Source organism: Heliangelus exortis, chromosome 1, assembly GCF_036169615.1.
Source record: "Heliangelus exortis chromosome 1, bHelExo1.hap1, whole genome shotgun sequence".
In the NCBI taxonomy this organism is placed as follows: domain Eukaryota; kingdom Metazoa; phylum Chordata; class Aves; order Apodiformes; family Trochilidae; genus Heliangelus; species Heliangelus exortis.
The window spans coordinates 145,881,881-145,908,273 of NC_092422.1; the positions used below are offsets into that span (position 1 = coordinate 145,881,881).

Sequence of the window (26,393 nt, forward strand, 5' to 3'; positions counted from 1 at the left end):
TTGAAGCCCAGAAAGTGAACCATACCCTGGGCTGCACCAAAAGAAGAGAGGCAAGCAGGTCGAGGGAAGTGATTCTCCCCTGCTACTCTGGAACCACAACTGCAGGACTGTGCCCAGTTCTGGAGCCTCCAGCACAGGAAGGACATGGAGGTGTTCAGAGGAGGGCCACACAGATGATCAGAGGGCTGAGCACCTCTCCTGTGGAGGCAGACTGAGGGAGCTGGAGTTGTTCAGCCTGGAGAAGGTTCTGAGGAGACCTTTTAGCAGCCCACCAGTACCGAACGGGGCCTATGGGAAAGCTGGAGAGGGATTTTTTACCAGGGCATGGAATGATAGGACAAGGGGGGATGGCTTTATACGGAAAGAGAGTAGATCTAGGTTAGAAATTCCTGTGAGGGTGGTGAGACACTGGCACAGGCTGCCCAAGGAAGTTGTTGCTGCCCCCCCACCCTGGAAGTGTTCCAGGCCAGGTTGGATGGGGCTTGGAGCAACCTGGTCTGGCAGGAGGTGTCCCTGCCCATGCAGGGGGGGCTGGAACTAGATGATCTGTGAGGTCCCTTCCGACTCAAACCATTCCACGGTGACCCCCACGGTCACGGCGCCACAGGGGACACCTGACCCGGGAGGGGATGAAGGGTCGGGGGGAAACGTGCGGGGCCGCTGTGCACGCGCGCGCCTGCGCTCGAGCACCCCCGCTCCTCTCGCGCACCGGGAGGGGCGTGGGGGGTGGGGGTGGGGTCAGGGGCGTGGCCGCCCTCGCGCCTCGCTCCGGTGGGCGGGGCCGGGGGGAGGCGGGAGGAGAGGAGGGGGGAGGAGGCTGCTCCTGCTCCAAGATGGCGGCGCAGAGGAGGAGTCTGCTGCAGAGTGTGAGTGGCACTTTCCTTCCCCCCCCCCACACACCCCCCCTTACTCTGTGCACACGCACACCTTCAGGTGGGTGCGAGGGGGTACCCGGGCTTCCTCCTCCGCCCTTCGCAGGGCCGTGGGGGGGGGCCCGGCAGGGGCAGGGAGAGTCCCGTCTCAGCGGGGAGGCGAATTGCTGCCCTCCCGCCCCCGGTGCCGCCTGGGAGCTGGGGGTCCCAAGTTGGGAAGAGGCCCTGCGTGCTCGCCGATCCCCACCCTGGGATGGCTTTCTGCTCTGCAGCGCTGTGGGACTGGGAGGGGGTGCCCTGTGGCTGTGCTGCGGGTTTCGGGGTGCCCCGGTGGGTGAGGGGGCTGATGGCGTTTGCGGGCCGTGGGTCCGTGTCCTGTCAGTGTGTGCCGGGGAGACGGCGGCCTCAGGGGTGCTTCTGATTGCTGGCAGCAGCAAGGCCCCAGTCCCCTTGTCCTGGGTGAGCTACTCCAGCAGGGAGCCAGAGCCTTCCCTGTGCTCCCGTGTGAGTGTCTGATTCACCAGTGGAATAGCTGAGCTAGTGCTGTGCTGTATTGAGTGTAAAACACGGGTGCAAATGTCGCTTCTGGTTTCTTGTTAGCAAGAGCCAGAGGTGCAGCCAGAACTCCGCTTCAGAGGGAAAGGAAGTGGTAAGTGATCCAGTTCTCCAGCAGGGAATATGAAGTTGTTGGCAGGGGTGGTGTGCTACCCTGTTAGCAAAGAAAGGTGGGTTGAGAAGAGGTTGGGGGTGGGCTTGTAATCTGTATTATTCCAGAATCCTCACTTGAGGCTGCTTGGGGTTTACATGGTCTCTTTCCTCTTTCTGTCTCCCAGGAACAGCAGCCCAGCTGGACAGATGACTTACCATCCTGCCATCTCTCTGGGGTGGGCTCAGCTCCAAACCGTACCTACACTGCAGATGGAAAGGGGATAGAGAGTCACCCCTTGGAAGATAACTGGCTAAAGTTCAGGTAAGTGGGTTGCACCTGGGACACAAGACACCTGCAGACACAAGGGCAGGTAAAAGTGGTATTTAGTTTGTTACACAGGACTCAGAAGAAGAGGGTGGGGCCCGAGCATTCAGGAGGTGTCTGGAGGAACTAGTTGCATGTCTCTCACTGACATCTGTGACCTCTTTGCTTCTGCCCTCCTTGGCAGGAGTGAGAACAATTGCTACCTCTACGGTGTCTTCAATGGCTATGATGGCAACCGAGTTACCAACTTTGTGGGGCAGAGGCTCTCTGCAGAATTGCTGCTGGGCCAGCTGCATGCAGATCACAGTGATGCTGATGTGCGTCGAGTTTTGCTGCAGGTAAAGAAACTTTTGGCTGGGAAAGGCTCCTGCTTATAACTCTACCCACCTCCTCTATTTGCCACCAGGGAAGCAGCATCTGGTTTCTGGGGGGGCTGGAAACATCTGCCAATGGTTTCAGTAGCACTCAGCCTGAGCAGCTGTAGTGCTTTGTTTCACTCCCGCCTCGTACCCATCTGTCCCCCTGGCTTTGTCAAGCACAGTACTGAGAACTGTCCAGGAAGCTGCAGCAAGTGTTCACTGGACACATAGGAACAGGTCAGCCCTTGAGGGAGATGACAGTGAGTGAAAGGGGGAAGTTAAGGTGAGGGGAGATGGATTTGTGAGTGATAGGCAAGTTCTCACAACCGACACACAAAATCATTTAGGTCTCTGACACTGCTGTGAATGTTATTTTTTGGGTTTGTCTCCTGTTTTGAGTTGCTGCAGATTGCTTTTACAAGCTGTTAACTAGCTGCACTGAAATAATTGCATTTGAGTGTGATGCAGTGTTCCTTGAATGTCTGTATACTTAGTGATCATACATTCTTATGGGCCAAGGTGTGAGTATAGGTAGCCTCAAAGGTCTGTAAGCAGTGGATAAGAGCTTAGTTTCTACTTACGGTCTTTTTTAGGCTTTTGATGTGGTGGAAAGAAGTTTCCTGGAGTCCATTGACGATGCCTTGGCAGAGAAGGCCAGCCTGCAGTCCCAGCTACCAGAGGTAATGTAGCTTTAAGAATAGAGATTGCTGGAGGTCTCACTTTCCAGATTGCTGGATGAGGTTTGGGCATATTAGTCAGTTTGGTCCAAGGGAGGCTGTAATTGGAAATTACTTCTCTGTGGTTCTCTTCTGGAAGCTTGTGTGAAGTGAAGCAAGGATCTTGGTCCACTTCCCAGAGTTCCCATTGTTAGTGCTGGCACTACTTAGACCTGTCATTGATTATCTTAGTAAGGAACTGCACATATCATGGAGAAGACTCCAGCCTGTACATGTGACTCTTCCAGGACAAAGCCATATTGTGCAGATGAGAGGCAAAGCCTCAAATTTGAATGGCATCTGGGCAGATGTGGTTTCTGTTCTTCAGGTGACCTGAAGTGCTGTCTCCAGAACCTTGGCAGAGCCATGTCATTTCTTAGGATTGAACAAATAACTGTATGTCTTGCACAGTTGTGGCATGAGGCTAAGACATGCCAAGATCAGTCTCCTCCCTACAGAATTTTGATTTCAGCTGTGGTTTCTGTGTTGTGGACCGTGTGTTTAAGCTTCCAACTCATTTTGGGTTCCAGGGTGTCCCTCATCACCAGCTGCCTCCTCAGTACCAGAAGATTGTAGAGAGATTGAAGGTTGTAGAGCAGGAGATCTCTGGAGGAGCCATGGCTATTGTGGCTGTTGTTCTCAACAACAAGCTCTATATCGCCAACGTGGGTGAGTAGGATTTTTTGTAAGCAGCTCAGTCACAATTCTAAGAAGCAAAAGAAACTTGAAAGTGGGGGAGGTTGTGTCCAGGGAGTGATATGCTTATTAGTTACAGGAGCACTTGAAATCAGCCTGTCTCTTTATCCCTGCTGATGTGATGTGCATGACCAAAGAACAGAGGGAGAAGGGGTTGAGAGGCAGTAGCACAGGTTCCCTGAGAAAGGGAGAGCTCTCCTGTGAGGTACTGGCTCAGGCCTGGATGAAAAGCTGTCTGTCAGGCTTGCCATGCTGCTAGCAAGACTACTTTTTGGAGAACATGATGAGACAGTATATGAGCGTTTGTTTCTCTTCTTTTCTGTCTTTGTTCCCCTCTCCTGTTCCTTTTCCATTTGGATATGTTCTCCCTTTTAAGGCAGAGCTATCTGGTGCCTCATCTTGCTGCTCCCACTGCAGGTACCAACCGGGCACTGTTGTGCAAATCCACGGTGGATGGGCTGCAGGTGACTCAGCTCAATGTGGACCACACAACAGAGAATGAGGATGAACTCTTTCGCTTCTCCCAGCTGGGTGAGTGTTGGGTTTCACTTTCTTATCTGGAAACATCAGATGTTTCTGTTTATCTGGGGCACCAGGAATAACTTCAGGTGCCAGAAACTACAAATGACCACAGAAAGGAGGTTACTGTAGTTTCAAGTGTCAGTTTCAGTGCCTTCTTGTTCTGTGTATCTATAGCTTTTGTGAGGCTACAGGGTGACTAAGTTCAGCTCAGTGAACCAACAGAAAACTATCCTTTTTTTTTTTTTTTTTTTCCCAAGTTTTGAGAGTTAGCTTTGTGTCCAGCTGCCAAATAGACATTGTTTTGCCCTGCAGCTGTGTGATTGCTGTGGTTGATAGGAAGGCAGGAAAGGCAGGAGTAGAAGCACGTAGCCAGAGGGTAGAAGCGGGACGGACAGTATATGCCTGCTCCTTTGGAGGCAAACCACAATTATGCTGGGTTAAGTTCTGTGTGATGCTGCACCCTTGGGATGGTGTGCTTCAATATGCTTTTGTCCAAGCTGCTGCAAAAAAAAAAAGCAGCTATGCTTCAGACAGAGCCAGGCCAAGCTCTAGCATTTACTGCTCTCACATCAGTATTTATTTTGCTTTAGGTGATTTCTCTTAACAGTGTTAGACATGTTTTCTTTCTTGGTCTAGAGAACCACTTGTATGATTCCTAGTACAAAATTATTCTAAGTGAGAACCTTATGCTCTCTACCTTTGTTTAGGTAGATCTAACACAGCATTCTTCATTAGGTTCACCTTCTAAATATATTCTTATCTAGTGAAGCTGTTGTAATTTTCTGCTCCTGTCTTGTTTTATTCTGCTTCTCTTCTCTTACCCATACTCCTGCAGTCAGGGTACGTGCTATGCAATAGAAGACTGAATGCAAGAATCCAGGGAAAGAGACCCTTTGAGTACCTTCTGCTGCCAAAAATGCAAAATTTAGCTTCAGCCCATAGCAGAATGGGCATCTACTAGAAATATCACCCTTAATTTGGTGCAGCAGTGGCTTTCCTGCTGGCAGTCCCAGCAGAAGAGAGACACTGCAGAACAAGCCAGAGTGCACAGTATTTTTTTGAGGAGGGGGCAAAGAAGGTTGTTGTAGGGATAGGTTGAAGCATAGTGATAAGACGTGGTTTTTGTCATGATACAGTGCCTATGTCACCTCCCCTGGGGGAAGGGAGGGAGAAGTCTTATGCCTTTGTGGGTCTTCATCCAGCAGTTTGTTGAGTTCTCCAGGAAAGTTGCTGGGATTTAGACACAACCTTCCTGGTGTGCTGCAAGCCTCCCTGTGTTTGTGTCTGTCAACAGTATGTATCCCCCTGCCAGGAGCTGTCAAGTGAGCCCGGCCACGTTGATGAGTCAGCTTTGGTCTGCAGCAGATGGCAGAGTTGTGTCTTACTGCTGGGGTAGGTGTGGACCCATCTGTGCAGTAAGGCTTGGCTTGACTCAGAAGGGAGAGTTTCAGTTGGACCCTTGCCTTCACCTTGTACTGAGGACAGTCATCCTCACAAAAAAAAATTCTCAAAATGACAGTTTCTGCCTGTTAGCTCTAGGTGTAGCCAGGGAAGGGGAATTGCCAGAACAGATCAGGTAAGTGGTTCATCTGCTCTGAGTCCTCCATCAAATAGTGGCTGCACCTAGGTGGTCCCTGTTAGAACCTTCTTCAAGAGGAGTTTCCTTCTTAGACCCTGCCAGAAGTGTATCCCATTAAGTTTATTTAAATAAATAGTTGTTTGGTCATTGTCCTTATCTTAGTAGCCCATATCAGTTTGAGCAAATTCAGTGTCTCAAAGCTAGTTCTCCTTTTCTCCCTCTGCAATCTATTGTGTTAGTGGAATTGTCATGTGGAGTTTAGGAGCAGCAATCAGTAACATGCAGAAGAAAAAGCAGAATCCTTCACAAATGTTTTCATCCTTCTTGCCTCCTTCTTGCCTTTTAGTAACTGCAGCAGTAGTGGATCAAGGGTTGGACTTGATGATCTCTGAGGTCCCTTCCAACCCAGCCAATTCTATGATTCTATGATTCTCCCATCACGTAGTCCGGAGCTGACAGGCACAGATGTTCCCCTGCCTCTTCAGCAAATGTGTGTGTGTCCAGGCCTGCTGCTGCTGGTGGCTTTGGACCAGGATGTGGACTTTGTCTTTGGGCCAACCATTATGTTCAGAGTGCACGTTGGGCTGTGTGTATCTCTCTCTCTTCTCCCCAGATTACTACTAACGAAAAGATGTCCCTTGGAACACAGCAAACTGCTCTTCCTTTTTCTCCTCATTGGGCTCCTGATGATTCTTTGGCATCTTGTTTTGTCTTACAGTTCTCTTTAGCTGTGGATATTTCTTTTCTCATTCCTGACAGTGTAACCAGAGGAAGTCCAGCAAGTTTCCCAAAACCAATTAAACTTTTTTGCTTTTCAATCTGGCAGGCTTGGATGCAGGGAAAATAAAACAAGTGGGAACTATTCGTGGGCAGGAAAGCACTCGGCGCATTGGAGATTACAAAGTCAAATATGGCTATACTGACATTGAACTGCTCAGGTGAGAAAAAATCAGATTTATGGTTTAGAGCCCCCCTTTTCTTCATGACGCCTCCATTCCCACCTGCTGTGTCACCATTAAATACTAAATAACACTGTCTCTTCCCAGTGCTGCTAAGTCTAAGCCTATCATAGCAGAGCCTGAAATCCACGGAGGGCACTCACTGGATGGAGTGACTGGCTTCTTGGTGCTCATGTCTGAAGGGCTTTACAAAGCGCTGGAGGCAGCTCATGGGCCTGGGCAGGCCAACCAGGTGAGCCTGCTCACATGGAAATGGTCCCTTGGCTACTGCCTCAAGCTGGTAGTGTCACCTGCTCTTGGTACAGACCTTCCTCTTCATCTGTCCTGTGAGTGTTGCCCAGGTTAAATGCCTGTGCCACCCCATTCCAGTCTGTAATAATATGGGAGCTGCTTTGCCGAGCCAGTTCTTCTAGGCAGCTGCCTGTCCCTTAGGAGTAGCCCATTAAAGGGAATGGGATGATTCTGGGCACAAGGACACATACCAGAAGGTGAGACTGGCAAGCATCCCAGTCGGATGAGTTGCCATAAAAACTCTTGGAGCAGGTGGCAGGGAAAGGTTTACTCCAAAATCTCCTAAACACCCTTTTTCACTATTATTATTTGTTTCTGTTTTTCATTCTCTGCTCAGGAAATTGCAGCCATGATCGCCACAGAGTTTGCCAAGCAGACATCACTGGATGCTGTGGCACAGGCAGTAGTGGACCGGGTTAAGCGGATCCACTGTGACACTTTTGCAAGTGGTGGAGAACGGTCCAAGTTCTGTCCCCGGCATGAAGACATGACACTGCTTGTGAGGAATTTTGGGTACCCCCTGGGGGAGATGAGCCAGCCCACACTGACACCAACACAAGGTATTCTGGGGAGAGAACAATAACAAAATGTCAGGTGGAAGAGCAGATCTCTTGACCGATCCAGCTCTGAGCTAACACTGGGAGAGAAGATACTCAGTGTAGAAGAAATTTTCTTGTTAAAAGGATTGTTGGCTTCTGAAACCTGGAGTCTGTCACAATTTGACAGAATGCAGTACAGCATCTAAGAAAGGCAGTTTAATGTACATTCTTGGGTTCTTTGGCCCTTTCTTTCACCTATCTTTGCCATGATGCACCCCCAGTCACTCGTGCCTAAACTGTATTTTCAAACTCTCATTTTCTCCCTTCCCAGGAGGCCGTGTCTACCCAGTCTCCGTGCCATATTCCAGCTCCCAAAGCACAAGCAAGACAAGTGTCACGCTGTCTCTTGTCATGCCTTCCCAGGGCCAGATGGTCAATGGTGCCCACAGCAGCTCAACTCTGGATGAAGCCACCCCCACCCTCACTAAGTAAATACCTCGATCTCTTCCTACCCAAAGTTTTCCCCTACACCTCTCACTGTGTGAAGTGTTTCAAAAGCAGAGAGGCACCTGTCAGTTACCTGTCAATCATTCCCTTATCTGCAGCATGGCCTTCCTGACTGGGGTGTTGGCAGCCAGCGTGACGTGTTAGCTGGAGAGTGGTTGTGTGAGGGCTGGGAATGAGTAAAGTGAGCAGCTCTGTAGCCAGCTCTGGGAACACAACACGCCTTGGGGAGCAGCATCTGCTGCTGTTTGTGGAGGGTCCTCTGGCAGCGAGCAGCTCATCTCTTTGGATATTGGGTGCCAAGTGTGTTGGGTGCTGTGCGTGGAGGGAGTGTGGGTGCCTTTCATTTTGATAAGGGGGAAAGGCTATGCTGGTCATCTGTAAGGCTGCTGGAGAGGCTGCGCTGCATGAGTTGGCTTCCTCAGAGGTGGAGGCCAGGAGAGAACAAAAAGGATAAAGATTAGAACTGGTTTCTGTTTGGATCCACTTTGTGGGATCTTACTAGTTAGTGGTTCTGGTTCAGGCTCAGCCTTTGGCACCAGGTGGTGTGTGTACACACTGGGAAGCAAAGCAGCTCTCTGGTTATTGTGTTCTGGTAGCTGCAGAAACAATAAGGCTGGGGCACTGGAACAGCTTTAGCTGCAACACAGGTCATGCAAGAATAGTTTTCTGTGCTGCCAGACTCTTCCCATAAAGCTCCAACTGTTTGGGAATGAGGAGGCCAGCAGAGTGCATGACCCTTTATTTTTGTATTGTTTTTTCCTGCTTCCCAGGTATTCTAGTGGGAGGTGTCCCTGCCCCTGGCAGAGGGGTTGGAACTAGATGATCTTTTAAGGTCCCTTCCAGCCCTAGCCATTCTATAATTCCTTTACTCACTTCCTCAGACATCTGGTAGTACTTAAGGCTTTCCAGTTAAAGGTGCATCAGATATCCATTCCAGCCAGTTCTCAACACTTCTTAGTGCTCTGATACAGCAAGACATTGCAATTTTTTACCTGCTCGCTAAGAATATCTTGATCCGCAAAAAAGCTCACACTTGTTCTGGTGCTTTTCTTGTCCAAAGCATCAGATGGATAAAAATACTGTGTTCTCTCTCACTTTTTCTCTCCGTAGCCAAAGCCCAACTGTGACTCTCCAGTCAACTAACACTCACACGCAGAGCAGCAGCTCAAGTTCAGATGGGGGTCTTTTCCGCTCCCGACCCACCCACTCGCTCCAGCCAGATGAAGATGGACGTGTGGAGCCCTATGTGGATTTTGCAGAATTTTACCGGCTTTGGAACATGGACCATGGCGAGCAGGGAGCTCTGACTGTGTCCTAAGGTGGAAATCTGCCTCCTCCAGACACCCTGTGCTCGGCTACGCCAGCAAAGACTGAGGCCCCAGTGAGAGTGCTCTACCGAGGGCTGTGTTCTGCCAAGAGCTAACTCCTGTCCAGGATGTGCTGAGCACTGTGCTGGGGAGTGTGTGCAGCCCTCTCTAGACACGTGTTGCCTGTGCCATGCACCCAATCCTGACCAACCTGGTTCCCTTGGAAGCCCTGTGAACAGGGAAGGGGTCTTGAATGCAGCCCTCGCTGCAGGTTTTTTTGCAAATACAGATGCAGAGAGGGCTCCCTCTGGATAATGCAAGAGTAGGGGCCTGGACAAAGGCTCTGTGCGTGTGTGCGTGCGTGCGTGTGTGTGTGTGTGCAGGTGTGTGAGCACCCGTGTGTAGGTGTACGTGTGTGTGCCTGCGTCTGTGTGTGCTGTCATAACGTTTCCACAACTTGGTTCATAATGCTGTGATTCCAGTGTTCAACTCCATAGAAGATACCTCTATTTTGCAGAATAAATAACTTATAGCTACAGTCATTGGCACCTATGTGGCTTGCTTTCTTCCTTGCAATGTTGTGTGTGGGTGTGACAGCTCTTCCTGGTGAAACCCTCTATTCCTCCAGAATAGGGGGTTGCACCTTGCAGCAGGCAAATCTCTGCTGTAAAAGTGGGCCGAGCCCTTGGCTTAAAAGCATAAGGTCTTTGTCCCATTGTCTTTTCTGAACTTTGGTACTGGATTAAGGCTTGGAGTTAAACTGGAAATTCAGATTATTGTGATTTGGTTTTTTTGTTTGCTTGTTTTTTATGTTTGGTGTTTTGTTTTTTTTGTCAGCAAATTCACATTGTTGCCCTTGATGCAGGCCATCTGGAAAGTTGCAGGAGGCAGGTGGGGTTTGTACTGTGGTTTTCCTCAACAGGCTGCTGGTAGCACACAGCAGGAAATCACATGTGGACTGAACCGAAACTACACTGCAGTGCAGCTGCTTTGAAGATGCAGATGTGCAGCCTGGTGTCAGGACAGAGAGGTGGGCAGGGAGGAGAGGGGAGGGGAGGAGGAGAGGAGGGAAGAGGAGAGGAGGTGAGGAGAGGGGAGGGGTGAGGAGAAGAGAGAGGGGAGGAGAGGGGATGGGATGGGAGGGGAGAGGAGAGGAGGGGTGAGGAGAGGGGAGAGGTGAGGGGAGGGGTGAGGAGAGGCAAGAGGGAAGGGGTGAGGAGAGGGGAGGGGAGAGGAGAGGGAAGAGGGGAGAGGAGGGGAGAGGTGGGAGGGGAGGGGTGAGGGGAGAGGGGAAGGGTGAAGAGAGGGGAGACGTGAGGAGAGGGGAAGGGTGAGGAGAGGTGAAAGGGGAGGGGTGAGGAGAGGGGAGGAGTGAGGAGGAGAGGGGAGAGGAGAGGCAAGAGGGGAGGGGTGAGGAGAGGAGAAGGGAGGGGTGAGGAGAGGGGGAGGAGATGGGATGGGAGGGGAGAGGAGAGGAGGAGAGGGGAGGAGTGAGGTGAGGAGGGGAGAGGAGAGGAGAGGAGAGGGGAGGGGTGAGGAGAAGAGGGGTGAGGGGAGAGGAGAGGCGAGAAGGGAGGGGTGAGGAGAGGAGAAGAGGGGTGAAGGGAGAGGAGAGGGGAGATGGGAGAGGAGAGGGGGAGGAGATGGGATGAGAGGGGAAAGGAGAGGAGAGGGGAGGGGTGAGAGGAGAGGCGAGAGGAGAAGAGGGGAGGGGTGAGGAGAAGAGGGGTGAGGGGAGAGGAGAGGCGAGAAGGGAGGGGTGAGGAGAGGAGAAGAGGGGTGAAGGGAGAGGAGAGGGGAGATGGGAGAGGAGAGGGGAGATGGGAGAGGAGAGGGGGAGGAGATGGGATGAGAGGGGAAAGGAGAGGAGAGGGGAGGGGTGAGAGGAGAGGTGAGAGGAGAAGAGGGGAGGAGTGAGGAGAGGGGAGGGGTGAGAGGAGGGGTGAGGACAGGAGAGGGGAGGAGATGGGATGGGAGGGGAGAGGAGAGGAGGTGAGGAGAGGGGAGAGGACAGAGGAGAGGGGAGACGAGAGGGAGAGAAGAGGGAGGGGAGAGGGAGAGGAAGAGGGAGAGGAGTCCAATTGGTCTGCTGAGGGCTGGGCTATAGCTGGTAGAGGTGTTGGGATCACAGCCATCTTCCTCTTCAGTTCAGGCTTCTGACAGCAGGCGGCAAGCGAGCCTCTTCCCTCTCCCTGCTCCACAGCCTTTCCCCTTCAGGCTGCCTTGCTGGGCTCTCTGGATCCCTTCTCTGCAAACGCAGGGAGGCCTTTGCGGGTGACTGCTGTGCTGCAGTGTCTCCTTCGTGGGGTGTTGTGATAAAGCACCAGGCAAAGCCAAGAGAGAGGGCTAGAGGAGACCAGAGGAGAAAGGGCAAGTGAGGGAATCAGCCTGGGTTCCTTTCTTGATATATATTTTGTTTCCAGGTTGGTCACCTTGGGAAGGAGAAAGGGGATGGGAAGGGATCAGGATGAAGGAGCAGAGGCCAAACTAGTCAAGGCAAGTGTGTAGACAAGCCCTGGTGGCTGCAGGTTCAAGGCACTTGAGGTCTTCCAGCTTAGAAGGGTGGCAGGGGATTTAGCCCTTTGGATAAACTAAATAGCACCAAGTACCCTGAGGCAACATCTGAGTTCACTGAGAAATACGTGGGCAGGATCAGAGTAGTGAGAAATGCCTGCTTCCTTGGGAAGGCTCAACAGGGATCCCTTGCACATAGGTGGGTGGCTCTTTGGCACTGCCTGCTCCAAGTTCTGCTGGCACAACTTTGCCCTGTGGGGTTTCATGTGAACCTTGTGGGGCTTTTGGCTGCTGGGCTGCCTGCAGTAGCTGGTCTTTCCCTGCCCTCCTGTGGTTCCCAGGAAGGCTGGGTGTGGTGAACATGCCACCACAGGCACCTACCATTGAGACCCTTCCAACCCTGCCAACAAAGTGGCGTTCAGCGGTGTGGAGGGAAAGGCAGCAGAGTTATATGAGGTTTGGTGCCTTGTCCCCAGGGCTGATTCAGGCAAGGGCTGGCTGTCCGATACCTGTGTCCTCTGTTCTTGCCTTTTCCCAGTAAGGAGCAGGGAGTTCAGGTATCTGAGCCCAACCTGGTCTTGTTGTCCAGGACTGCTCTGCGATGTTTGGCCCGGGGATCATATGCATTCCTCCAGGTTGTCGTGTGGCTATTTAAGAGTATGGTTTGATCCTGGTATGGACTAAAATGGAATTGAAGAGGTTTTATCCTATTCTGCCTTCCCTAACCTGGCACGGGTTTCAATAGCTGTATAAACAAGCTTTTCTTGCTTATTCCCCCATCCCATTTATCTGTGGTATTTGCTAACTTATACTGAGAACAGTTCCAATGGGAAATATTCCAGCATGTGGATGCTCCAGAGAAAAGTTTAAGAAGTGCCAAATGCACTTATATAAATCAGATCATGCAAAACAAACTTATCCGTTGGCATAATTACCAGCTTAAGAAGTAAAAAAAATAAAGTGGGTAAGAGGGAGTGGATCACACTAAGCTGTGACTCTGCAGCCACTGGAAAAAAAAAAGAGGTAAGGAAAATAAGTTTTCTGAACATGCTATGTAAGCCATGGCTTAGGAGCCCGGGTCACAGAAACAGTCTGAACGTTGTGTACGGTATTTAATATTGTCCTTAGGGAGCAATGGGAAGATGCAGGCTGTAACAACAGTGGAAAAACCTCCCTCCCCTGCCCCTTTAGAATGAAGGAGTGGATGGAAGAGGACAGAACCAAAGTGATCTGGAGAAACAAGAGCAGGGGCCTTTTTTCAGTGCAGTGAAATTCAAAACCACAAGAAACGTAAAGTGCTAGGCAGAAAGAGAACAACAGTGCAGCTATGCACCATGAGGCTACTGGCAAATTAAGATCTGAACCTGCAGAGTGAGTCTGCTGTAAAGGCAGCTAATCTTATTTTTTAAAAGCCATCCCCTTGCAAGACAAGGGTAGAAATCAGAATTCCTGTGCCTGGAATGGGAAAAGCAGAATGATCCTCATGTCCCTGAGCCGTGGGCACTGGCTGATGGACATCAGAGGTGCTCAGGCTGGGGCTGGTGAGACAAGCTGGCAAAAAGTCCCAGTCCCAGTGCTCACAGGCAGGCACTGAGGTTGCAGGCAGCTGAGCTGAAGCAGCGTGCTGAGGTTTCGGCAGGGCTGAAGATGATGTAAGGGCTTTCAGTGGTCTTGGGGAGGACTAAAGCCATATGCAGCTCACTGCATGTGAGGGGCATGGAGAAAATTCAGCAAAGACTGGAAGGGGCTTTGTAGATTCATGCTGCTTTTGAGGACCCCCAGAAAGAGCTGATCCAGGCTCTGTCAGAGGCTGTGTCAGAGCTGGATTCAATAAGGAGCTGGGGCTTGCATGGGTCTGGAGTCAGAGCAGTGCCTCTGTATTGAGCTGTCTCCAAAAATGGCCACTCAACTTGCACTCGTGCTCTTCCCCAAACTTCTGTTATCACCTCACCAGGTGGAGGTGCCTGGGTGGGGGACAGGAGGTGCCCTGTCATCTCTGCTATCCCTGATTTTGTGTTCATCTTTGTTTCTCTTCTGAGAAACCTCTCTAGCAGCCCAATATGGAGCTGGTGGAAGGGGCTCAGCAAGTGTTGGCAAAATGCCCTTGTAGGCAGTTGCCTACACCTTCTGCCCCCCCCATACACCTTGCAGTCCCAGGACAAGCAGGGGGCCCCCTGCAACACTGAGAAAGGGAAATTTCCAGAAAATGCTTGGCAGGGCCATGTCCATCTCAGCCTGGGGTGGAAAGAAGCCATCGGAGGGAGACCTGGCAACTCCTGGGTTGTCTTGGAATATGGGGGTCTGCAGCCATGGGGTGGCCTTCAATGCTACCTAAAGCTGAGGTCGTCTCCATCTCTGCTGCTGAAGGATCACTGAGGACTTTTTTATTTTAAGCTTTTCACTAGCTGAGCAGCACACCCATTTGTAAAAAAAAAGTAATCTTTAAATAAAGGAAGGATAGCCAGGCAGGGCCACAGGCAGCAGTCAGTGTTCAGCTCTGGTAAACTTTCTGTGGGCAAGTCATGCAGGGATTGGGTTTTCTTCAGCAGCTGAGGCATCAGCTGAAGGTAGCGTGGGCTGGTTTGATCCCACTCACTGCTTACTTCATGCTCAGTTGCTTTTGGCACACCTGGACTTTTCCAATAGGGAAGAGTCATGTGGTGAGTGAGTACCACCAGTGCCACCAATTGGTGCCACCAATGCTCCCTGGACCATGCAAGGGAAGCTCAGCGTCCTTGATCAGAGCCTCTGCTCCCTCAGCTGCCATGTTCTGGAGAGGAAGGAGTGTGTCCCTCTCCCTGTTTTTTGCATCACATTAAGATTCTTGAGAGTGTTAGGAGATAGCAGAAGGGTTTGGAGCACCACTGAAAATAATGCTGCAGTTGGCCTCCTGTCATTGCAGGCCAGAGATGGCCATAGCTGAAGGATGCAGTTGCCTAAAATATATCGATAATTTTTATTTGATAGCTAATAGATAGTTGCTTATATATAATAGTCTGCTTTTTCTCTGCCTTGAAATTCTGAGGAAGGGCTTTAGAGTAATCCTGCATAGTTCATTATTCAAGTGACCCTCCTTTCTCGAGTTAAGAGCATTGCTGATATCCTAAAACATCAGTGCTGTTAACGTGAGTTGTAAATAAATCATCAGGGATGGGTTAGGTATTTCAAATCCTATAGCTCTTTCTGTAAGCATAGGAATGCTATTTGGAGTATTCTGGCTAAAATTCAGCATGAGTACTTGCACTCTGCCAAGTCCAATCCCCTCCCGGAGTTTCAAATGGATACGATATTTATCTTCACTTCCCGTCTTAACTATTGTGTGTTGTCACTGTAGGTTGCTAAACAACTGCTGTCTATTGGTGGCTGTATTTTGCTGGCAAATAAAGTGAGCCCCCATGTGCATACGAACCAAAAAGCTATTTGGAGTCCTTGCATAAGAACCCCAAGATACATGTAAGCTGTTAATATTTATTATGTGGAGCTGAGAACATCACTGAAGATGGAGGGATTAGAGTAACTGAGTTCAGGCTGTTAAACAGCCAGACAGAATGGAAGAGAAAACAGATGCCCTGGAGGAATAAGAGCAAACAGCAAAAGGAATTTTCTGCATGCAGGATTAGAGTCCAGCAGAGCATGGAAAGAAAAAAGCCTGGGAGTGCTCCGGAGAGCCAGGGTGGATAGGATGGATGCAGCATTATGGCTCCTTGCTCAGAGGTGACTCTTCCCCTCTATGCTTCCCCTAGACAAGCAGCAGGTTAACTGTGGACTCACTGAGCTGCTAACAGCAGGAGCGCTGTGGGAATGAACCTGACCACATCAGCAGGCAGGTCAGATGAGGTGCCTCCAAGGTGTGTAAGAGAGGACTCTGTCTCCTGGGATGTGCAATACTTGGGCCTGGCCCTCTCTCTGCTTGGTGTTTCAGAAGACTCCTAACCCCTTTTTTCTTTTTGCCTCATCTCTCAAGAACAGCATGACCTAGAAACTCTGCATTTCTTTTGCAGGTGTTGAGTGAGCCAGGCAAAAAGCTTTTCTCTGCCTTACAAAAAAGCAAGTGACAGTGAGGAGCAACACCAGCTCGTTTTTGCAGAGCAAGGTCCTCCAGCAAAACACCTGCTCTGATATCCAAAGGACTGGCAGCAAGGGAAGGCAAGGCTCAGAGAACCAGAGGGCTCTGGAAGAGTGGCCAACCTTTCTGTTTGGGAGCTACACAAACTTTCTGCATGAAGCCCTTCTGGTTTCTGGGCATGAGGATAGCCAACAGCCACCGAAACATCTCAGGAAGCCACTGTGGTTTGTTTCCAAAAGCAACCACAAGGCCAGTCACCCAAAATGGAGGTTCCTAGTCGAGCATTTCTGAGCATGCAGCGAGGAACTCCCAACCAAAGTGAAACTGGGCAAACGCAGCTGCCTCCAACCTCTGATGAGAGTTGGTTGCTTTGGAAAATTCAGGACTCCTTTCAAAGTACAGGGATCAAAGCTAAGCTGTTAGTGGTTTCATGCTTCAGCACTTTGGAAAGTCCCTTGCTCCAGCCAACAACTGGCAGCCAAAGCAAAGCAAAGCAGGTAGCCCTTCTCCTGTGCCTATGGGCTCCTTTCCCTGAAGGATCCTCCTGCCTTTGACAGTGCCCAAGCTGCTTGACCTTTGTCCTGGCTGCAGACCTGCTCAGTGAAACAGCTAAAAAAAATGGTGCTTCAATCACCCCTGAGGCAGCTGGGTGAGTCCACATCACTGCCACACAGATGGGGACTGTACAAAGGAGCAGAAGACCCACTGTGCAAACCAGGTGCAAGGGGCACTATCAGCCCACAGTGACCCATCTGCACGTAGTTTTATGCAAAGAAGACCCAGATGGGTCACCCAGTTTAGCTTTGGTTAAAGGCCACCTGTGGGTGCCTGCCACAGAGTGAGTGCGAGGACAGAAATTAAATCCCATCTCTGACAAGGCTTGCTGGGCATTGCTCATTGGTCCAGCATGGATGCTGACCCCAGCCAGCTCTCCCATAACCCACAGCATTTTTTACCTGCAGCTTGGTGCTGTGTGAAAAGGGAATAAGCTCTTCCCTCTGTTGGAAGAAAGAAATATGCAGGGAAGCAGCTTCAGAGCTCACCCCTAAAACAATTACAGCTCTTAAATGCAAATGAGTGTCAGACACTAAGGTGAAATAGCTTTGGGGTGTTAATTCTTAATCCAGGTAGTTCGGTAATTTACTCAATGCCCCTCCTTAATCCCAACATATTCTGAAGCCAACTCCACTCTACTTCATCGTTCCTGTCCTTAGCTCTCCCAGGACTTTTCAGCTGCTGTGGTGAGAAAGAAATATCCAAAATAGCTCCTTGGGGGACTTCTAGAAGATCTGAAGCATTAAAACAACAAAAGAAAAGGAAAGGAAAGGAAAGGAAAGGAAAGGAAAGGAAAGGAAAGGAAAGGAAAGGAAAGGAAAGGAAAGGAAAGGAAAGGAAAGGAAAGGAAAGGAAAGGAAAGGAAAGGAAAGGAAAGGAAAGGAAAGGAAAGGAAAGGAAAGGAAAGGACTAGGTGGGAAATGGAAGATGAGGAGACAAAACCAACATGCAGTCAATAAAAGCTTTCAGAGAAGAGATAAGAGCAACGAAACACAGAAGGGCTTACTGCTCACTAAAGGTGTGATGGGAATGAAAAGAGCTTTTGCAAATGTCTGGAGGGGGAAAGAAATTGCAGAAGTGTATCCATTAGTAAATGAGTGTGTGAGTGTATTATTCATGACTGCAAATATCTGAGCTGCAGAAGTGTCACATTTTTATTTCTATCTCCCTTTAGTGGCAAATTTGAGAATTTTGGATAGCAAGGAAGTAATTAAGACCGAATAAAGCAGCTTGAGCCTGCTGCTGCAAGCAAGGAATGTGGCAGCATCCTTCCCAAACTCAGCAGGACTGTTCACCTGGATGAAGTTGTTCCACATTTGCAGAACTGCAGCTTGAGTCAGCAGTAAAAAAACCCAAACAGATACAGCACCTTGACCGAAATAAGGTGCAATATTCAATGATTTCACTGAGATGCCCATCAGCTGGTGCTCTTTACCACAGGACTTGATTCTTGGTAAGTCACCGAGATCCTGCAGCCATTTGGCCCCAAGGGACCCCTCACCATCATCTTCTTGACTGCCAGCAGTGCATCCCTTGGAGGGGTGCAAGAGGATTAGGCCCTGCCTGGTAGCAAGGTGGGCGGCCGAACGTGCCTGAGATTTGCAGCTGCCATTGCCAATCCCACCACAAAGTGGCTGTTAATTGTTATGCTTGGCACCTCCAGACAGCCTGGCTACATCTGGTCCTTGGCCTGCCAAACCAAGCATGCAAGCAAATGTGCAGTTCTGGGGAGACAGGCAGTCCTGCTAATGGTCTTTTGCAGAGCTTTAAGGAGGCTGGGGACTTGGGGCTATGGAAGCAGGAGAAGCATTTTACTCTCCTCTAATTGGACCAATATCTCAAACCCCAGGCATCTGAGTAGGGCAGTGATTCCTGGAGAAAGGGAGGGCTCCACAGGCTGCTTGCCAAACCTGCTGCATGCAGAGGGAGGGACACGGTTTAGCAGGACCCCCCCCCCCCCCAAGCAGGGGACCTGGGAGACACGTGGCTGTGTTGAGCCTTTTGCCACAGCTTCTCCCACACCCTGTGGCTGGACACATGCTGGTTTTGTGGCTTGCAGGGAGCCAATACCCAGTGGCACAAACCAAGACATGGGACAGGGGAGAGGTCCAAGCCTTAGCCAGGCTCCACACCCATTGGCAAAGCCAACTTTGTGCCCATAGCAGGAGAATGAGGGGAGTTTCCTAAGAAACTGGTTTCTGGAGATCAAGGGATGAGAGAACAATATGTAGTGACAAATTTCATTTGAGAGGTGGCTGAATGTTTATTGAACCACAGGAGCGTGGCAGCTTCCATAAGAAATTTCAGCAGAGAATATCAGTATTTCTGTATTTATGGAAAAAAAAAAGAAAAAAAGGAAAATGGCATGGCTATAAATACAGCCACGTGAAAACATGCTGCCCGGAGGACTCAGGCTGCAATGATAAATGACTGCTGAGTGCTATTTAGGGTATGGAGGCCTAAGGAACTAAATATCTAGTCAAGTCCCTGTGTCTTCACTAATGAGTTCAAAGGAGGACGGCAAAGGGAGCTGCTCCAGGCACCCTACTTATCTGGGGCTGGTGAAATCCCATGCTGGAGCTGGAAAAGAGCTCCAAGAGGCACAAGTTGCATCGTTGTCACCAACAGAAACTCTCCACAGGCAGCAAGGTTGGCATTGTGATGGTCTCATCAGAAGGCACATTCACTGAACAGTGTTAAGTGGATCATTTGGGGGAGGGACATGGCTGGGAGGTAGCAAAATCAGGGTGTGCTGTGTGGACTTGGTGGGGGCAACCCACTGAAACCTTAGGAAAATGGGCACCAAAACCAAGAGGATTTGGCAGGACACACCGTGTCAGAAAGCCTCCAGTGAGGAAGCCTATTAGGGCTGGGCTACCCAAGCAACCTGGTCCATCGGTTGGTCCGTGCCCATTTCAGTCCCTTCATTTATTTCTGCTACCATGATTCAAAAAACAAGACACAGAAATGTTTTCAAATAGGAATAATTCCATGGCCAAGCAGGAATGAAATTTTGACTTTTTATCCCCGTCTGATATGTAAACATATTTTGAAGGGCTGCAGTGGCAGAGGGGAAGGAATCTTCTCTCCAAGCCAGCTCCTGTGGCTTAGGGCAGTGGCTGTGCTCCACAAGCACCAGCCCTTCTGTGGGAAGATGCTGCTCCTGGTCAGCAGGAAAGAGGGAAAGGAAAAAGCTCTGGACCTTGGTATTTTAACTGTCCTTGGACCACTTACATTGCAGCTTTATCGCAGGTGGTCTGAGCTCTGCAGCATCCCTGCCCTCCCACCTGCCTACAGGCTGCCCTTTGGCTCTTTCACAGAAACCAGAGGAAACCAGGTTGAGGACCTGAGCTAGATTGAAAAATAACCTGGGGAAAAGAAGAAATTTTTTTTAAGGGATTTTTTTTTTTTTTCAGTCAGATAAGTTCTCCAAAACTTAGCAAATGGACTTATGTGCAGCTGAGCTGCTCATGGTGCTCAGTTTTGGAGCCATTCCCACTGCAGGGGGTGTATTGAGGATGGTCAGCTGGAGAGGTGCAAAGGGGGCCTGAGAAATGTGAGCAAGATGCATAAAACTCTTCTGAGCCTTGCCAAGGGACCTTAGAGCTACCTTAGAGGGACCACTTGCAGGAAAAGGCAGAGTGAGACACACATCTCCAAGGACTGGGAGAAACTGGAGAGGAACCAGTGTGGATAATGGCAGGGTGGAGACATGGGCAAAACTGGATTTTGTTACCCTGAGAGTAGCAAAGGGCTGAGGAGTGGAGGATAGAGGTGTAGTGCAGGCACCAAAATCAGAGGAGGTTTTGAGCCATGAAATGGTTGCAAGAGCTAGTGCTCACTGGTAGCCAGAAGCTGGGGAGGGCTGAAGTGTTGCTGCTTGGCACGTTGAGGATTATAAAGTGGATTCAGTCCCCTTCTAGCTGAGATCTGAGGAAAGATGTGCAGGCCACCCCAACAGCGGCGTCCCTTATTTCTGCAGAGAGCCAAGGCCCAGATTCCTCAGTCTCCTGCACTTCTCAGTTCCTGTGCAATGGCTGGGTCTGTTTGCAGACATGCAGCAATGTCTCACTCATCCCCATCTCCCTAGTTCTCCTCTCAAATCCCCAAATACTTCTAGTTTCTCACTCCAGCAGCAGTGGCATTCCCAGGAGGGAGCAAACACTATCACTCGCTAACTGAGGCATGTCAGAAAGATGCTTCTGCTCCAAGCTGTGCAGAACACACGGGCTGGCTGGAAATGAGAGAGACCAGGAGGGATCAGCCCCGTGGGAAGCTTATCCTCCCCATGGCATTGGTCTGCTGCTCCTGGGGAGAATCAGCAATGGAGATGGAGCCAATCCTCCCTTACGCACAGCACGGGGAAGACAGGAAGATGGGGGAGTTGAAAGGATGCAGCAGAATTTGCACCGTGTTTACTAAACACATCTAAAACCTGAGGCCAAGCCACTTACTTATGGTCTGGCTGATGTGCAAAATTTTGACCACGGTGACTGCTGCTAGAGAGAGACCAGAAAGGCTGCCAATGAAAACCCTGTTGCTGGCCACGTTCCTCCTCCACCAGTGCCCAAGGCCACTCCAAGACATACAATGGGGGCACTGCCACACGCAGAACGAGGATGCAAGTGCCAGCACAGGGAAACTGTGCTTGAAGAGCTGCTCTCAGCTCCTTCACAGGCACCTGAGGCCTGTGTGCCTGTCCTGCCCCGAAGCATCGTTGCTTATACGCAGATACCTGCAAAACACCCCACCTGGGCACTGCATCAAGCTGGTACCTGAAGGCAGGAGAAAATGATCTGTGTAAGGGGGTACGTGGGTGGAATGAGGTAGCAGGAAAACCACCACCAAAAACAGTAACAGCGTGAATCTTGATGACTTAAGTAAGCCCCTCTATGTTTATTCACTGATCCATAAGGCCCTGATTAGAGATTGGCTAGGAAGATGTTTGTTTTACGTTAGACACAGAGAAGATCTTGTGCCTCTGAGAAGGCTCTGCTGTGTATCACTCCCAGGTGTTCAAACACCATGAATCAGATCCCTTAATATTCTTGTGTTTGGCTTAAAATAAAAAGAAAATAATACCAGCTCTTTCCATTTGTGTTCTGCTCTCCCAGCCTTGGAGGTGCCTTGGGTAGCTTCTCCCAGTGTTTCTTTGCAATCCCTATGGGCTGAAAAGTGAAAGGGCTCCCAGAAAAGAAAAAGGAGCAGAGCAGGAAGGATGCAGCCTCAGAATGTCACCTCCTCACCCTCCTCCCCACCTTGATCTTTTCCCCCATCCCACTGACGCTAAAAGCAACATCACCTGGCCTGAGCTTGTTCCACCCTTAAGGCATCTGTGGCATTTTGGACATATGCATGTTCCTCCCACCTTCTAATTCCTGTGACCCATCTTAGGAGATGGGGAAGGGGCTGCAGCCCTGGCCAGCGGTAGCTCCTGCAGCTCCTGTGGCCTCAGGTGGGCCGAGTTCTTCCCCTCAGCACCAGCACATCTGCTCAGCCTCGGCTCCAAGCAACAGGCTTCACTCAAGAGATCCAGCAGCCTGGGGGGACCCAGACTAAAACTGAACCATGGGAATGTCCATCTGCATCCCCATCAGCCACAATCAGGGGAGACCTTTTTAAATAGAGTCCAATGATCCCTCTTAAATCTGGAGAAAAGCTCTGTCAACATCTAAAACCTGCCTCCTTTCACCTACAAGGATTGTTCACCACAGGAAAAACAGGTTTAAATAAGCAAAAAGAAAAATAAAAGAGCAGCCAAAAGGGAAATAGTTCTGCAAACTGAGAACCAAAGAATCCCAGAGGTATTTGATGCTTGAAAGGCTGAACGAGATGCCATTCTGCAAGGCAAAGCATTCAGATTGACTTTATTTATTTAAATTGGCATTGAGATGCTGCTCAAATTTGCTGCCTGCAGTTATCCATCAGCTGGGCTGACAAGGGCACCAGGGACATGGGAGAATGCAGAGCCCTCCTTGCTTGGACCCTTCCTCAAGGGGGTTTTCTTCCATGCAATGGACACAGTGGTGACGGTAGGCAAAGCAGGGGACTGAATACCCCCCAGTACCCCAGAAATGCACCACCCTCTACTCCAGCCATGATTTCCCATCTGGGTACCATCACATGAGTGGCTCTAGAAAGATCCATGGGGGTGGAATCATCCCTCAGTCCCCCGGGCTGGGATTATGATACGATGTTGGATGGAGTTCATTCACTGAGTGAATTCATCAGGGAAACCCAGCTCTAGGGCACCTGCATGATGAAGCAGCCGGTGGCAAGTTGCCCCAAATTAATGAGAAGGGGAGAGAGCAGAAGGCAGGAGTGGCTTGTCAAACCAGTCCCTCCTAAGGTCTTACAGTGCTGGAAACACCCACACGTGCCTGAACAAGTTGTCAGCAGGATCTGGGTTGTGATGTAGACCCCATGAAGTGATGTATGGCTGGCAGCTCCAACACATTTCTGCCTCCCTACACAGGATACTCACAGCTTGGATAACTGCTTTTCCCACTCTGTGGCAAGCAGGGATGGAGCAGTTTCTGCCCTAGCATGAGACAAGGAGGGAGGGAGTCAGCAGCTCTTCTGAGCACCCTCATCTCCCAGGCACAAGAACCTCTGCTGTGCAGCAGTGCTCCCACCACCAACCTTCAGATGGAAAGGGTGCTGGTTTGGAGGATGGGGAAGCTTAAAATATGAGACTCTCTTGGAGATAACCTGTCAGCCCCTCTAGTGCTCCGTGACCCAAACACAACCACTGCAGTTGACGGGGACAGAGAGCAGTCAGGGCACGAAGCAACAGGAAATGGAAATTAATTGCGAGAGGTTTGATGAGCCCACATAGGACCAGACCCCCTCGTTTTGGGCTGCCAGCCTCTTCCTGGCCTCTTGTGGCTCAGGATGTATAAAACAGCCAGTGGGTAACTGCAGCCTGTCAGGACCAGCCCACGAAAAATCAGGCAACTAAGAAAGAAAGGAGAATTTAATTTCCCGTCCCCAGCAGGCCCTGAGCTGAGCTGCATTCAGAGGAGAGGTCTGGTGATTTGAGGTGGAAATAAAGGTGAGCTAAACCAAATCCAGGATTTGTTTAACCATGTTATGCTCCTCTCTCTAGGGCTCTACTGACATTGTATGCTGTTTTCTGGACTGGCACCAGATATTTTCTGTGGACACATTTGCAATTGATTTCCAGACAATCAGCTGTGATAAAAACCTAACATGTTACATTGTAGGGGCACATCCTCTTCACCCTCACATGAACAAGGAAGGGTATTTATTTGGGATATTTCCAGTTGCACCTGGTAGAACATCTCATCAAACAAAAAGGAAAACCCCACAATTAAAATGCAGCTAAAGAAAACACATGAAACCCGAGATATGGAACAAATCCCAGCTTGAATCATCTGGTTCCAAGACCTGCGTGGAGCTCATTGAGCTTGAGCTAATATCTATTCACAACATGCAGAAAGCAAACACAAATAGGAATGGCCCGGAGCTCAAGTTGCACGGTACTGCATCCGGAGACCATACCAACTCCCACTTCTGCTCCGACACCCAGTCAGGTCACCAGCCCCATTCCCTGAGTATGTGCCTCCTCAGTGCTGTCCCCACACCATCCTTGGACCTCAAAGCCCTTCTCTGGGGAGGGCAGGAGCACCTCCCGTGGGATCACACAGCCCTCTGTAAACTCAGGAGCTTTTTGAACCTCAGGCTTGGAGGTTCTTCTAGCCCAGCAGTGCTGGTGCATGTTGCAACTGGAGGGACTGTCTGGAGGACTTTGTGCTGTCCTGACTCCCTGCTCATCTCCACCAGGGATCTGGCTGGAAACCTTACCAAGCCAAGAATCCCCCCCACAGGATCCAGCCAGAGGGGTAACACACGGCACCCCCCGAGGCATTGGTCCCATGGAGGTGGCCCCAAGCACACCATTCAATTGCCACGCTGCATCTATGGGGGGTGAGATGGAGAAAGCCTGGTTTGACCCTGGCTGCAGGTTTTTATGAGTAATAACAGGCTTGTGGGGTGCTTTCCTTGCACCCTACCAGCCCTGCTGCAGTACAAAAAGAAAGCAGACTGTGCTCATTCCCTTTTGTCTCGCTCCTGAATGCCCATGTGGCACTTTTGGGCTCACACACTACCAAGGCCTCCTTTGCAACCCTAACTGACCCACAAGACTCCATCTGTTGGCAGCTGTACCCCAACAAAAACCCCTCTCTTCCTCCTTGCCCAGGGCAGGCAATGCGGGCTGGGCAAGCAGAAATTTAACTCACTTAACCTGAGTCACTTGAAAAAAATGCGTTACCGAGAGGCTGAGACAGTAATTTTGAAAGTGTCCGGGAGGAAGCTGATCCTGCTGGCAGGCAGGCTTGTGGTGACACCTAGTTGGGCTCGTTTACCTTTTAACCTCACCCAGCTGCAGGCAGCTCAGATGCAATCAGACCTTTAGGTGTCATTTCCTTTCCGGGTTTCATTATGCTTTCAGGGTGCTTTGCTAATTTGGCATTTCTGGGCTATCAGGAATTCAACCTGGCTTGGAAGATGAGTAAAACTCCAGTGAGGTCTCCGTGCTTTCTTGCAGCATCCCGAGGAGCTGGAGGGGGTTGTGAAGCCACCACTCAGGCATGGGCAGTGGGTCCCTACAAGAACGTGCCATGCCAGGCAGGGCCAGGAGCTCGGTGCAGCGTAACCACATTAGCCCTGCAATGATCTGTCACCCAGAGCAGGGTTTAATAGATTAGTTAGATTAATGAGCCCGGGAGAGCTGATACGGTTCATGCCCCAGCCATGTGGTTCAGTCACTGCAGGCAGGGTGAGCACCATGGTTAAGCAGCCAAATTTTACCAAATAAGAGGCTGTGGGGTGAAGTCAGTCCTGCTGATGGTGATCCCCCTGGGGTCCCCACCCATGCCTGTCACCCCTCCCAAGATGGTCTGAATTGGTTATCTCTGGGATATCTCACAGGCACTTCAGAAATGAGCAATGAAATAAGATGAGGGTCTGATAGAGCAGACACACAGGGGCAGAGCAAATGTAGCACGTGTTGTAGTAGCTGGTTGCCACACATAGACGTGTGGGACATACATAAGACTCCCTCCTTGGGATCCCCTTTGCAGGGACAGGCAGTTGTTTTCACCCCAAGATGTCCCTCTGCTCTACATCCCCATCTTCTCCCAGGGTCGAGGAGCCATGAGTGAGTAAATACAGCCCAGGTGCAAGCAAGGGCAAAGCAAACAGCTCACCAACATGGTGAAGAACAGGCCGAGGTCTCCCTCTTCCTCATCCTGAACGCTACCCCAGCCCAGCCATGGGGCACCAGGCTGCCCTGGTTGCTTGCTACTTGCAAGGAATGTTTTTCGGGTGCTGTAAGGGCTTGCTGGTTCCTGCTTCCAGCTCCTCTCTGCCAACAGCTATGAGACAGCCTTTTCCAACATCAATAACTCCTCTTTGCAATGTTATCAAAGGCCTTATCAACGCATGCAGCTTGGCACTGGTTGCAATGAAATTGGTTTCAAGCTTGTTTTCTTTTACAATTCCCTGGCTGGACATACTTGTATCAGTCACAGGGGCTAGGGAAATCGATCCAGCCCTAGTTGAAGCACATTCTCAGCAGCATTTTAACTCATTCAGATGCAATTCCCACTGCTCCTTTGCCTGTTTCAGAGGCTGGATGAAGGAAGACAGGAGCAGCAGTGCCTGCTGTGCTTCCAGGGGAGGAAGGCCACAGTGCATACCACTCTCTCTTTGAATGGGGCTGTGCTTGCAGGGGGCCACGGTCCTATTTGCCGCATCTCTTCATGGCTGGGTGGGTTAAAGTCCAGGCTGTCACTCTCTGATACATGTAACCCTAATGAGAGGAGAAAAGGTAGTGAAAAAGATGCTGAATCCAGGGAGCTACAGATCAACATCAAGGGCCACAAGGGGAGGAAGGGAAAGCATCAGGGACA

General features: G+C 50.4%; 2 protein-coding genes across 2 annotated transcripts in view; one reads left to right on the forward strand and one right to left on the reverse strand.

Moving 5' to 3' along the window:
* The window catches only part of RPL3 (ribosomal protein L3), a 64,951-nt gene extending 39,334 nt beyond the window's left edge, over nt 1-25,617 (reverse strand). Inside the window, exon 1 of the mRNA XM_071731154.1 lies at nt 25,611-25,617. Coding sequence (XP_071587255.1) covers nt 25,611-25,613 — 3 coding nt within the window. The 5' untranslated portion in view covers nt 25,614-25,617. The remainder of the gene's footprint in view (nt 1-25,610) is intronic.
* Nucleotides 797-9,862, forward strand: TAB1 (TGF-beta activated kinase 1 (MAP3K7) binding protein 1). Its single transcript, XM_071731117.1, has 11 exons — nt 797-866; nt 1,706-1,842; nt 2,030-2,183; nt 2,798-2,884; nt 3,451-3,589; nt 4,034-4,147; nt 6,544-6,655; nt 6,764-6,908; nt 7,305-7,527; nt 7,838-7,994; nt 9,124-9,862. Exons 1-11 carry the CDS (start codon nt 834-836, stop codon nt 9,329-9,331), a joined length of 1,509 nt encoding a protein of 502 aa, XP_071587218.1. The 5' UTR covers nt 797-833; the 3' UTR covers nt 9,332-9,862.
* Nucleotides 25,618-26,393: the final 776 nt, after the last annotated feature.

Bases quoted from the DNA above. Each gene is read 5' to 3' on its own strand.
- TAB1 (XM_071731117.1), top strand. From the start codon at position 834: ATGGCGGCGCAGAGGAGGAGTCTGCTGCAGAGT. The intron at 2,184-2,797 runs GTAAAGAAACTT...GGTCTTTTTTAG, and splicing joins TGCGTCGAGTTTTGCTGCAG to GCTTTTGATGTGGTGGAAAG. The intron at 6,909-7,304 runs GTGAGCCTGCTC...TTCTCTGCTCAG, and splicing joins GGCCTGGGCAGGCCAACCAG to GAAATTGCAGCCATGATCGC.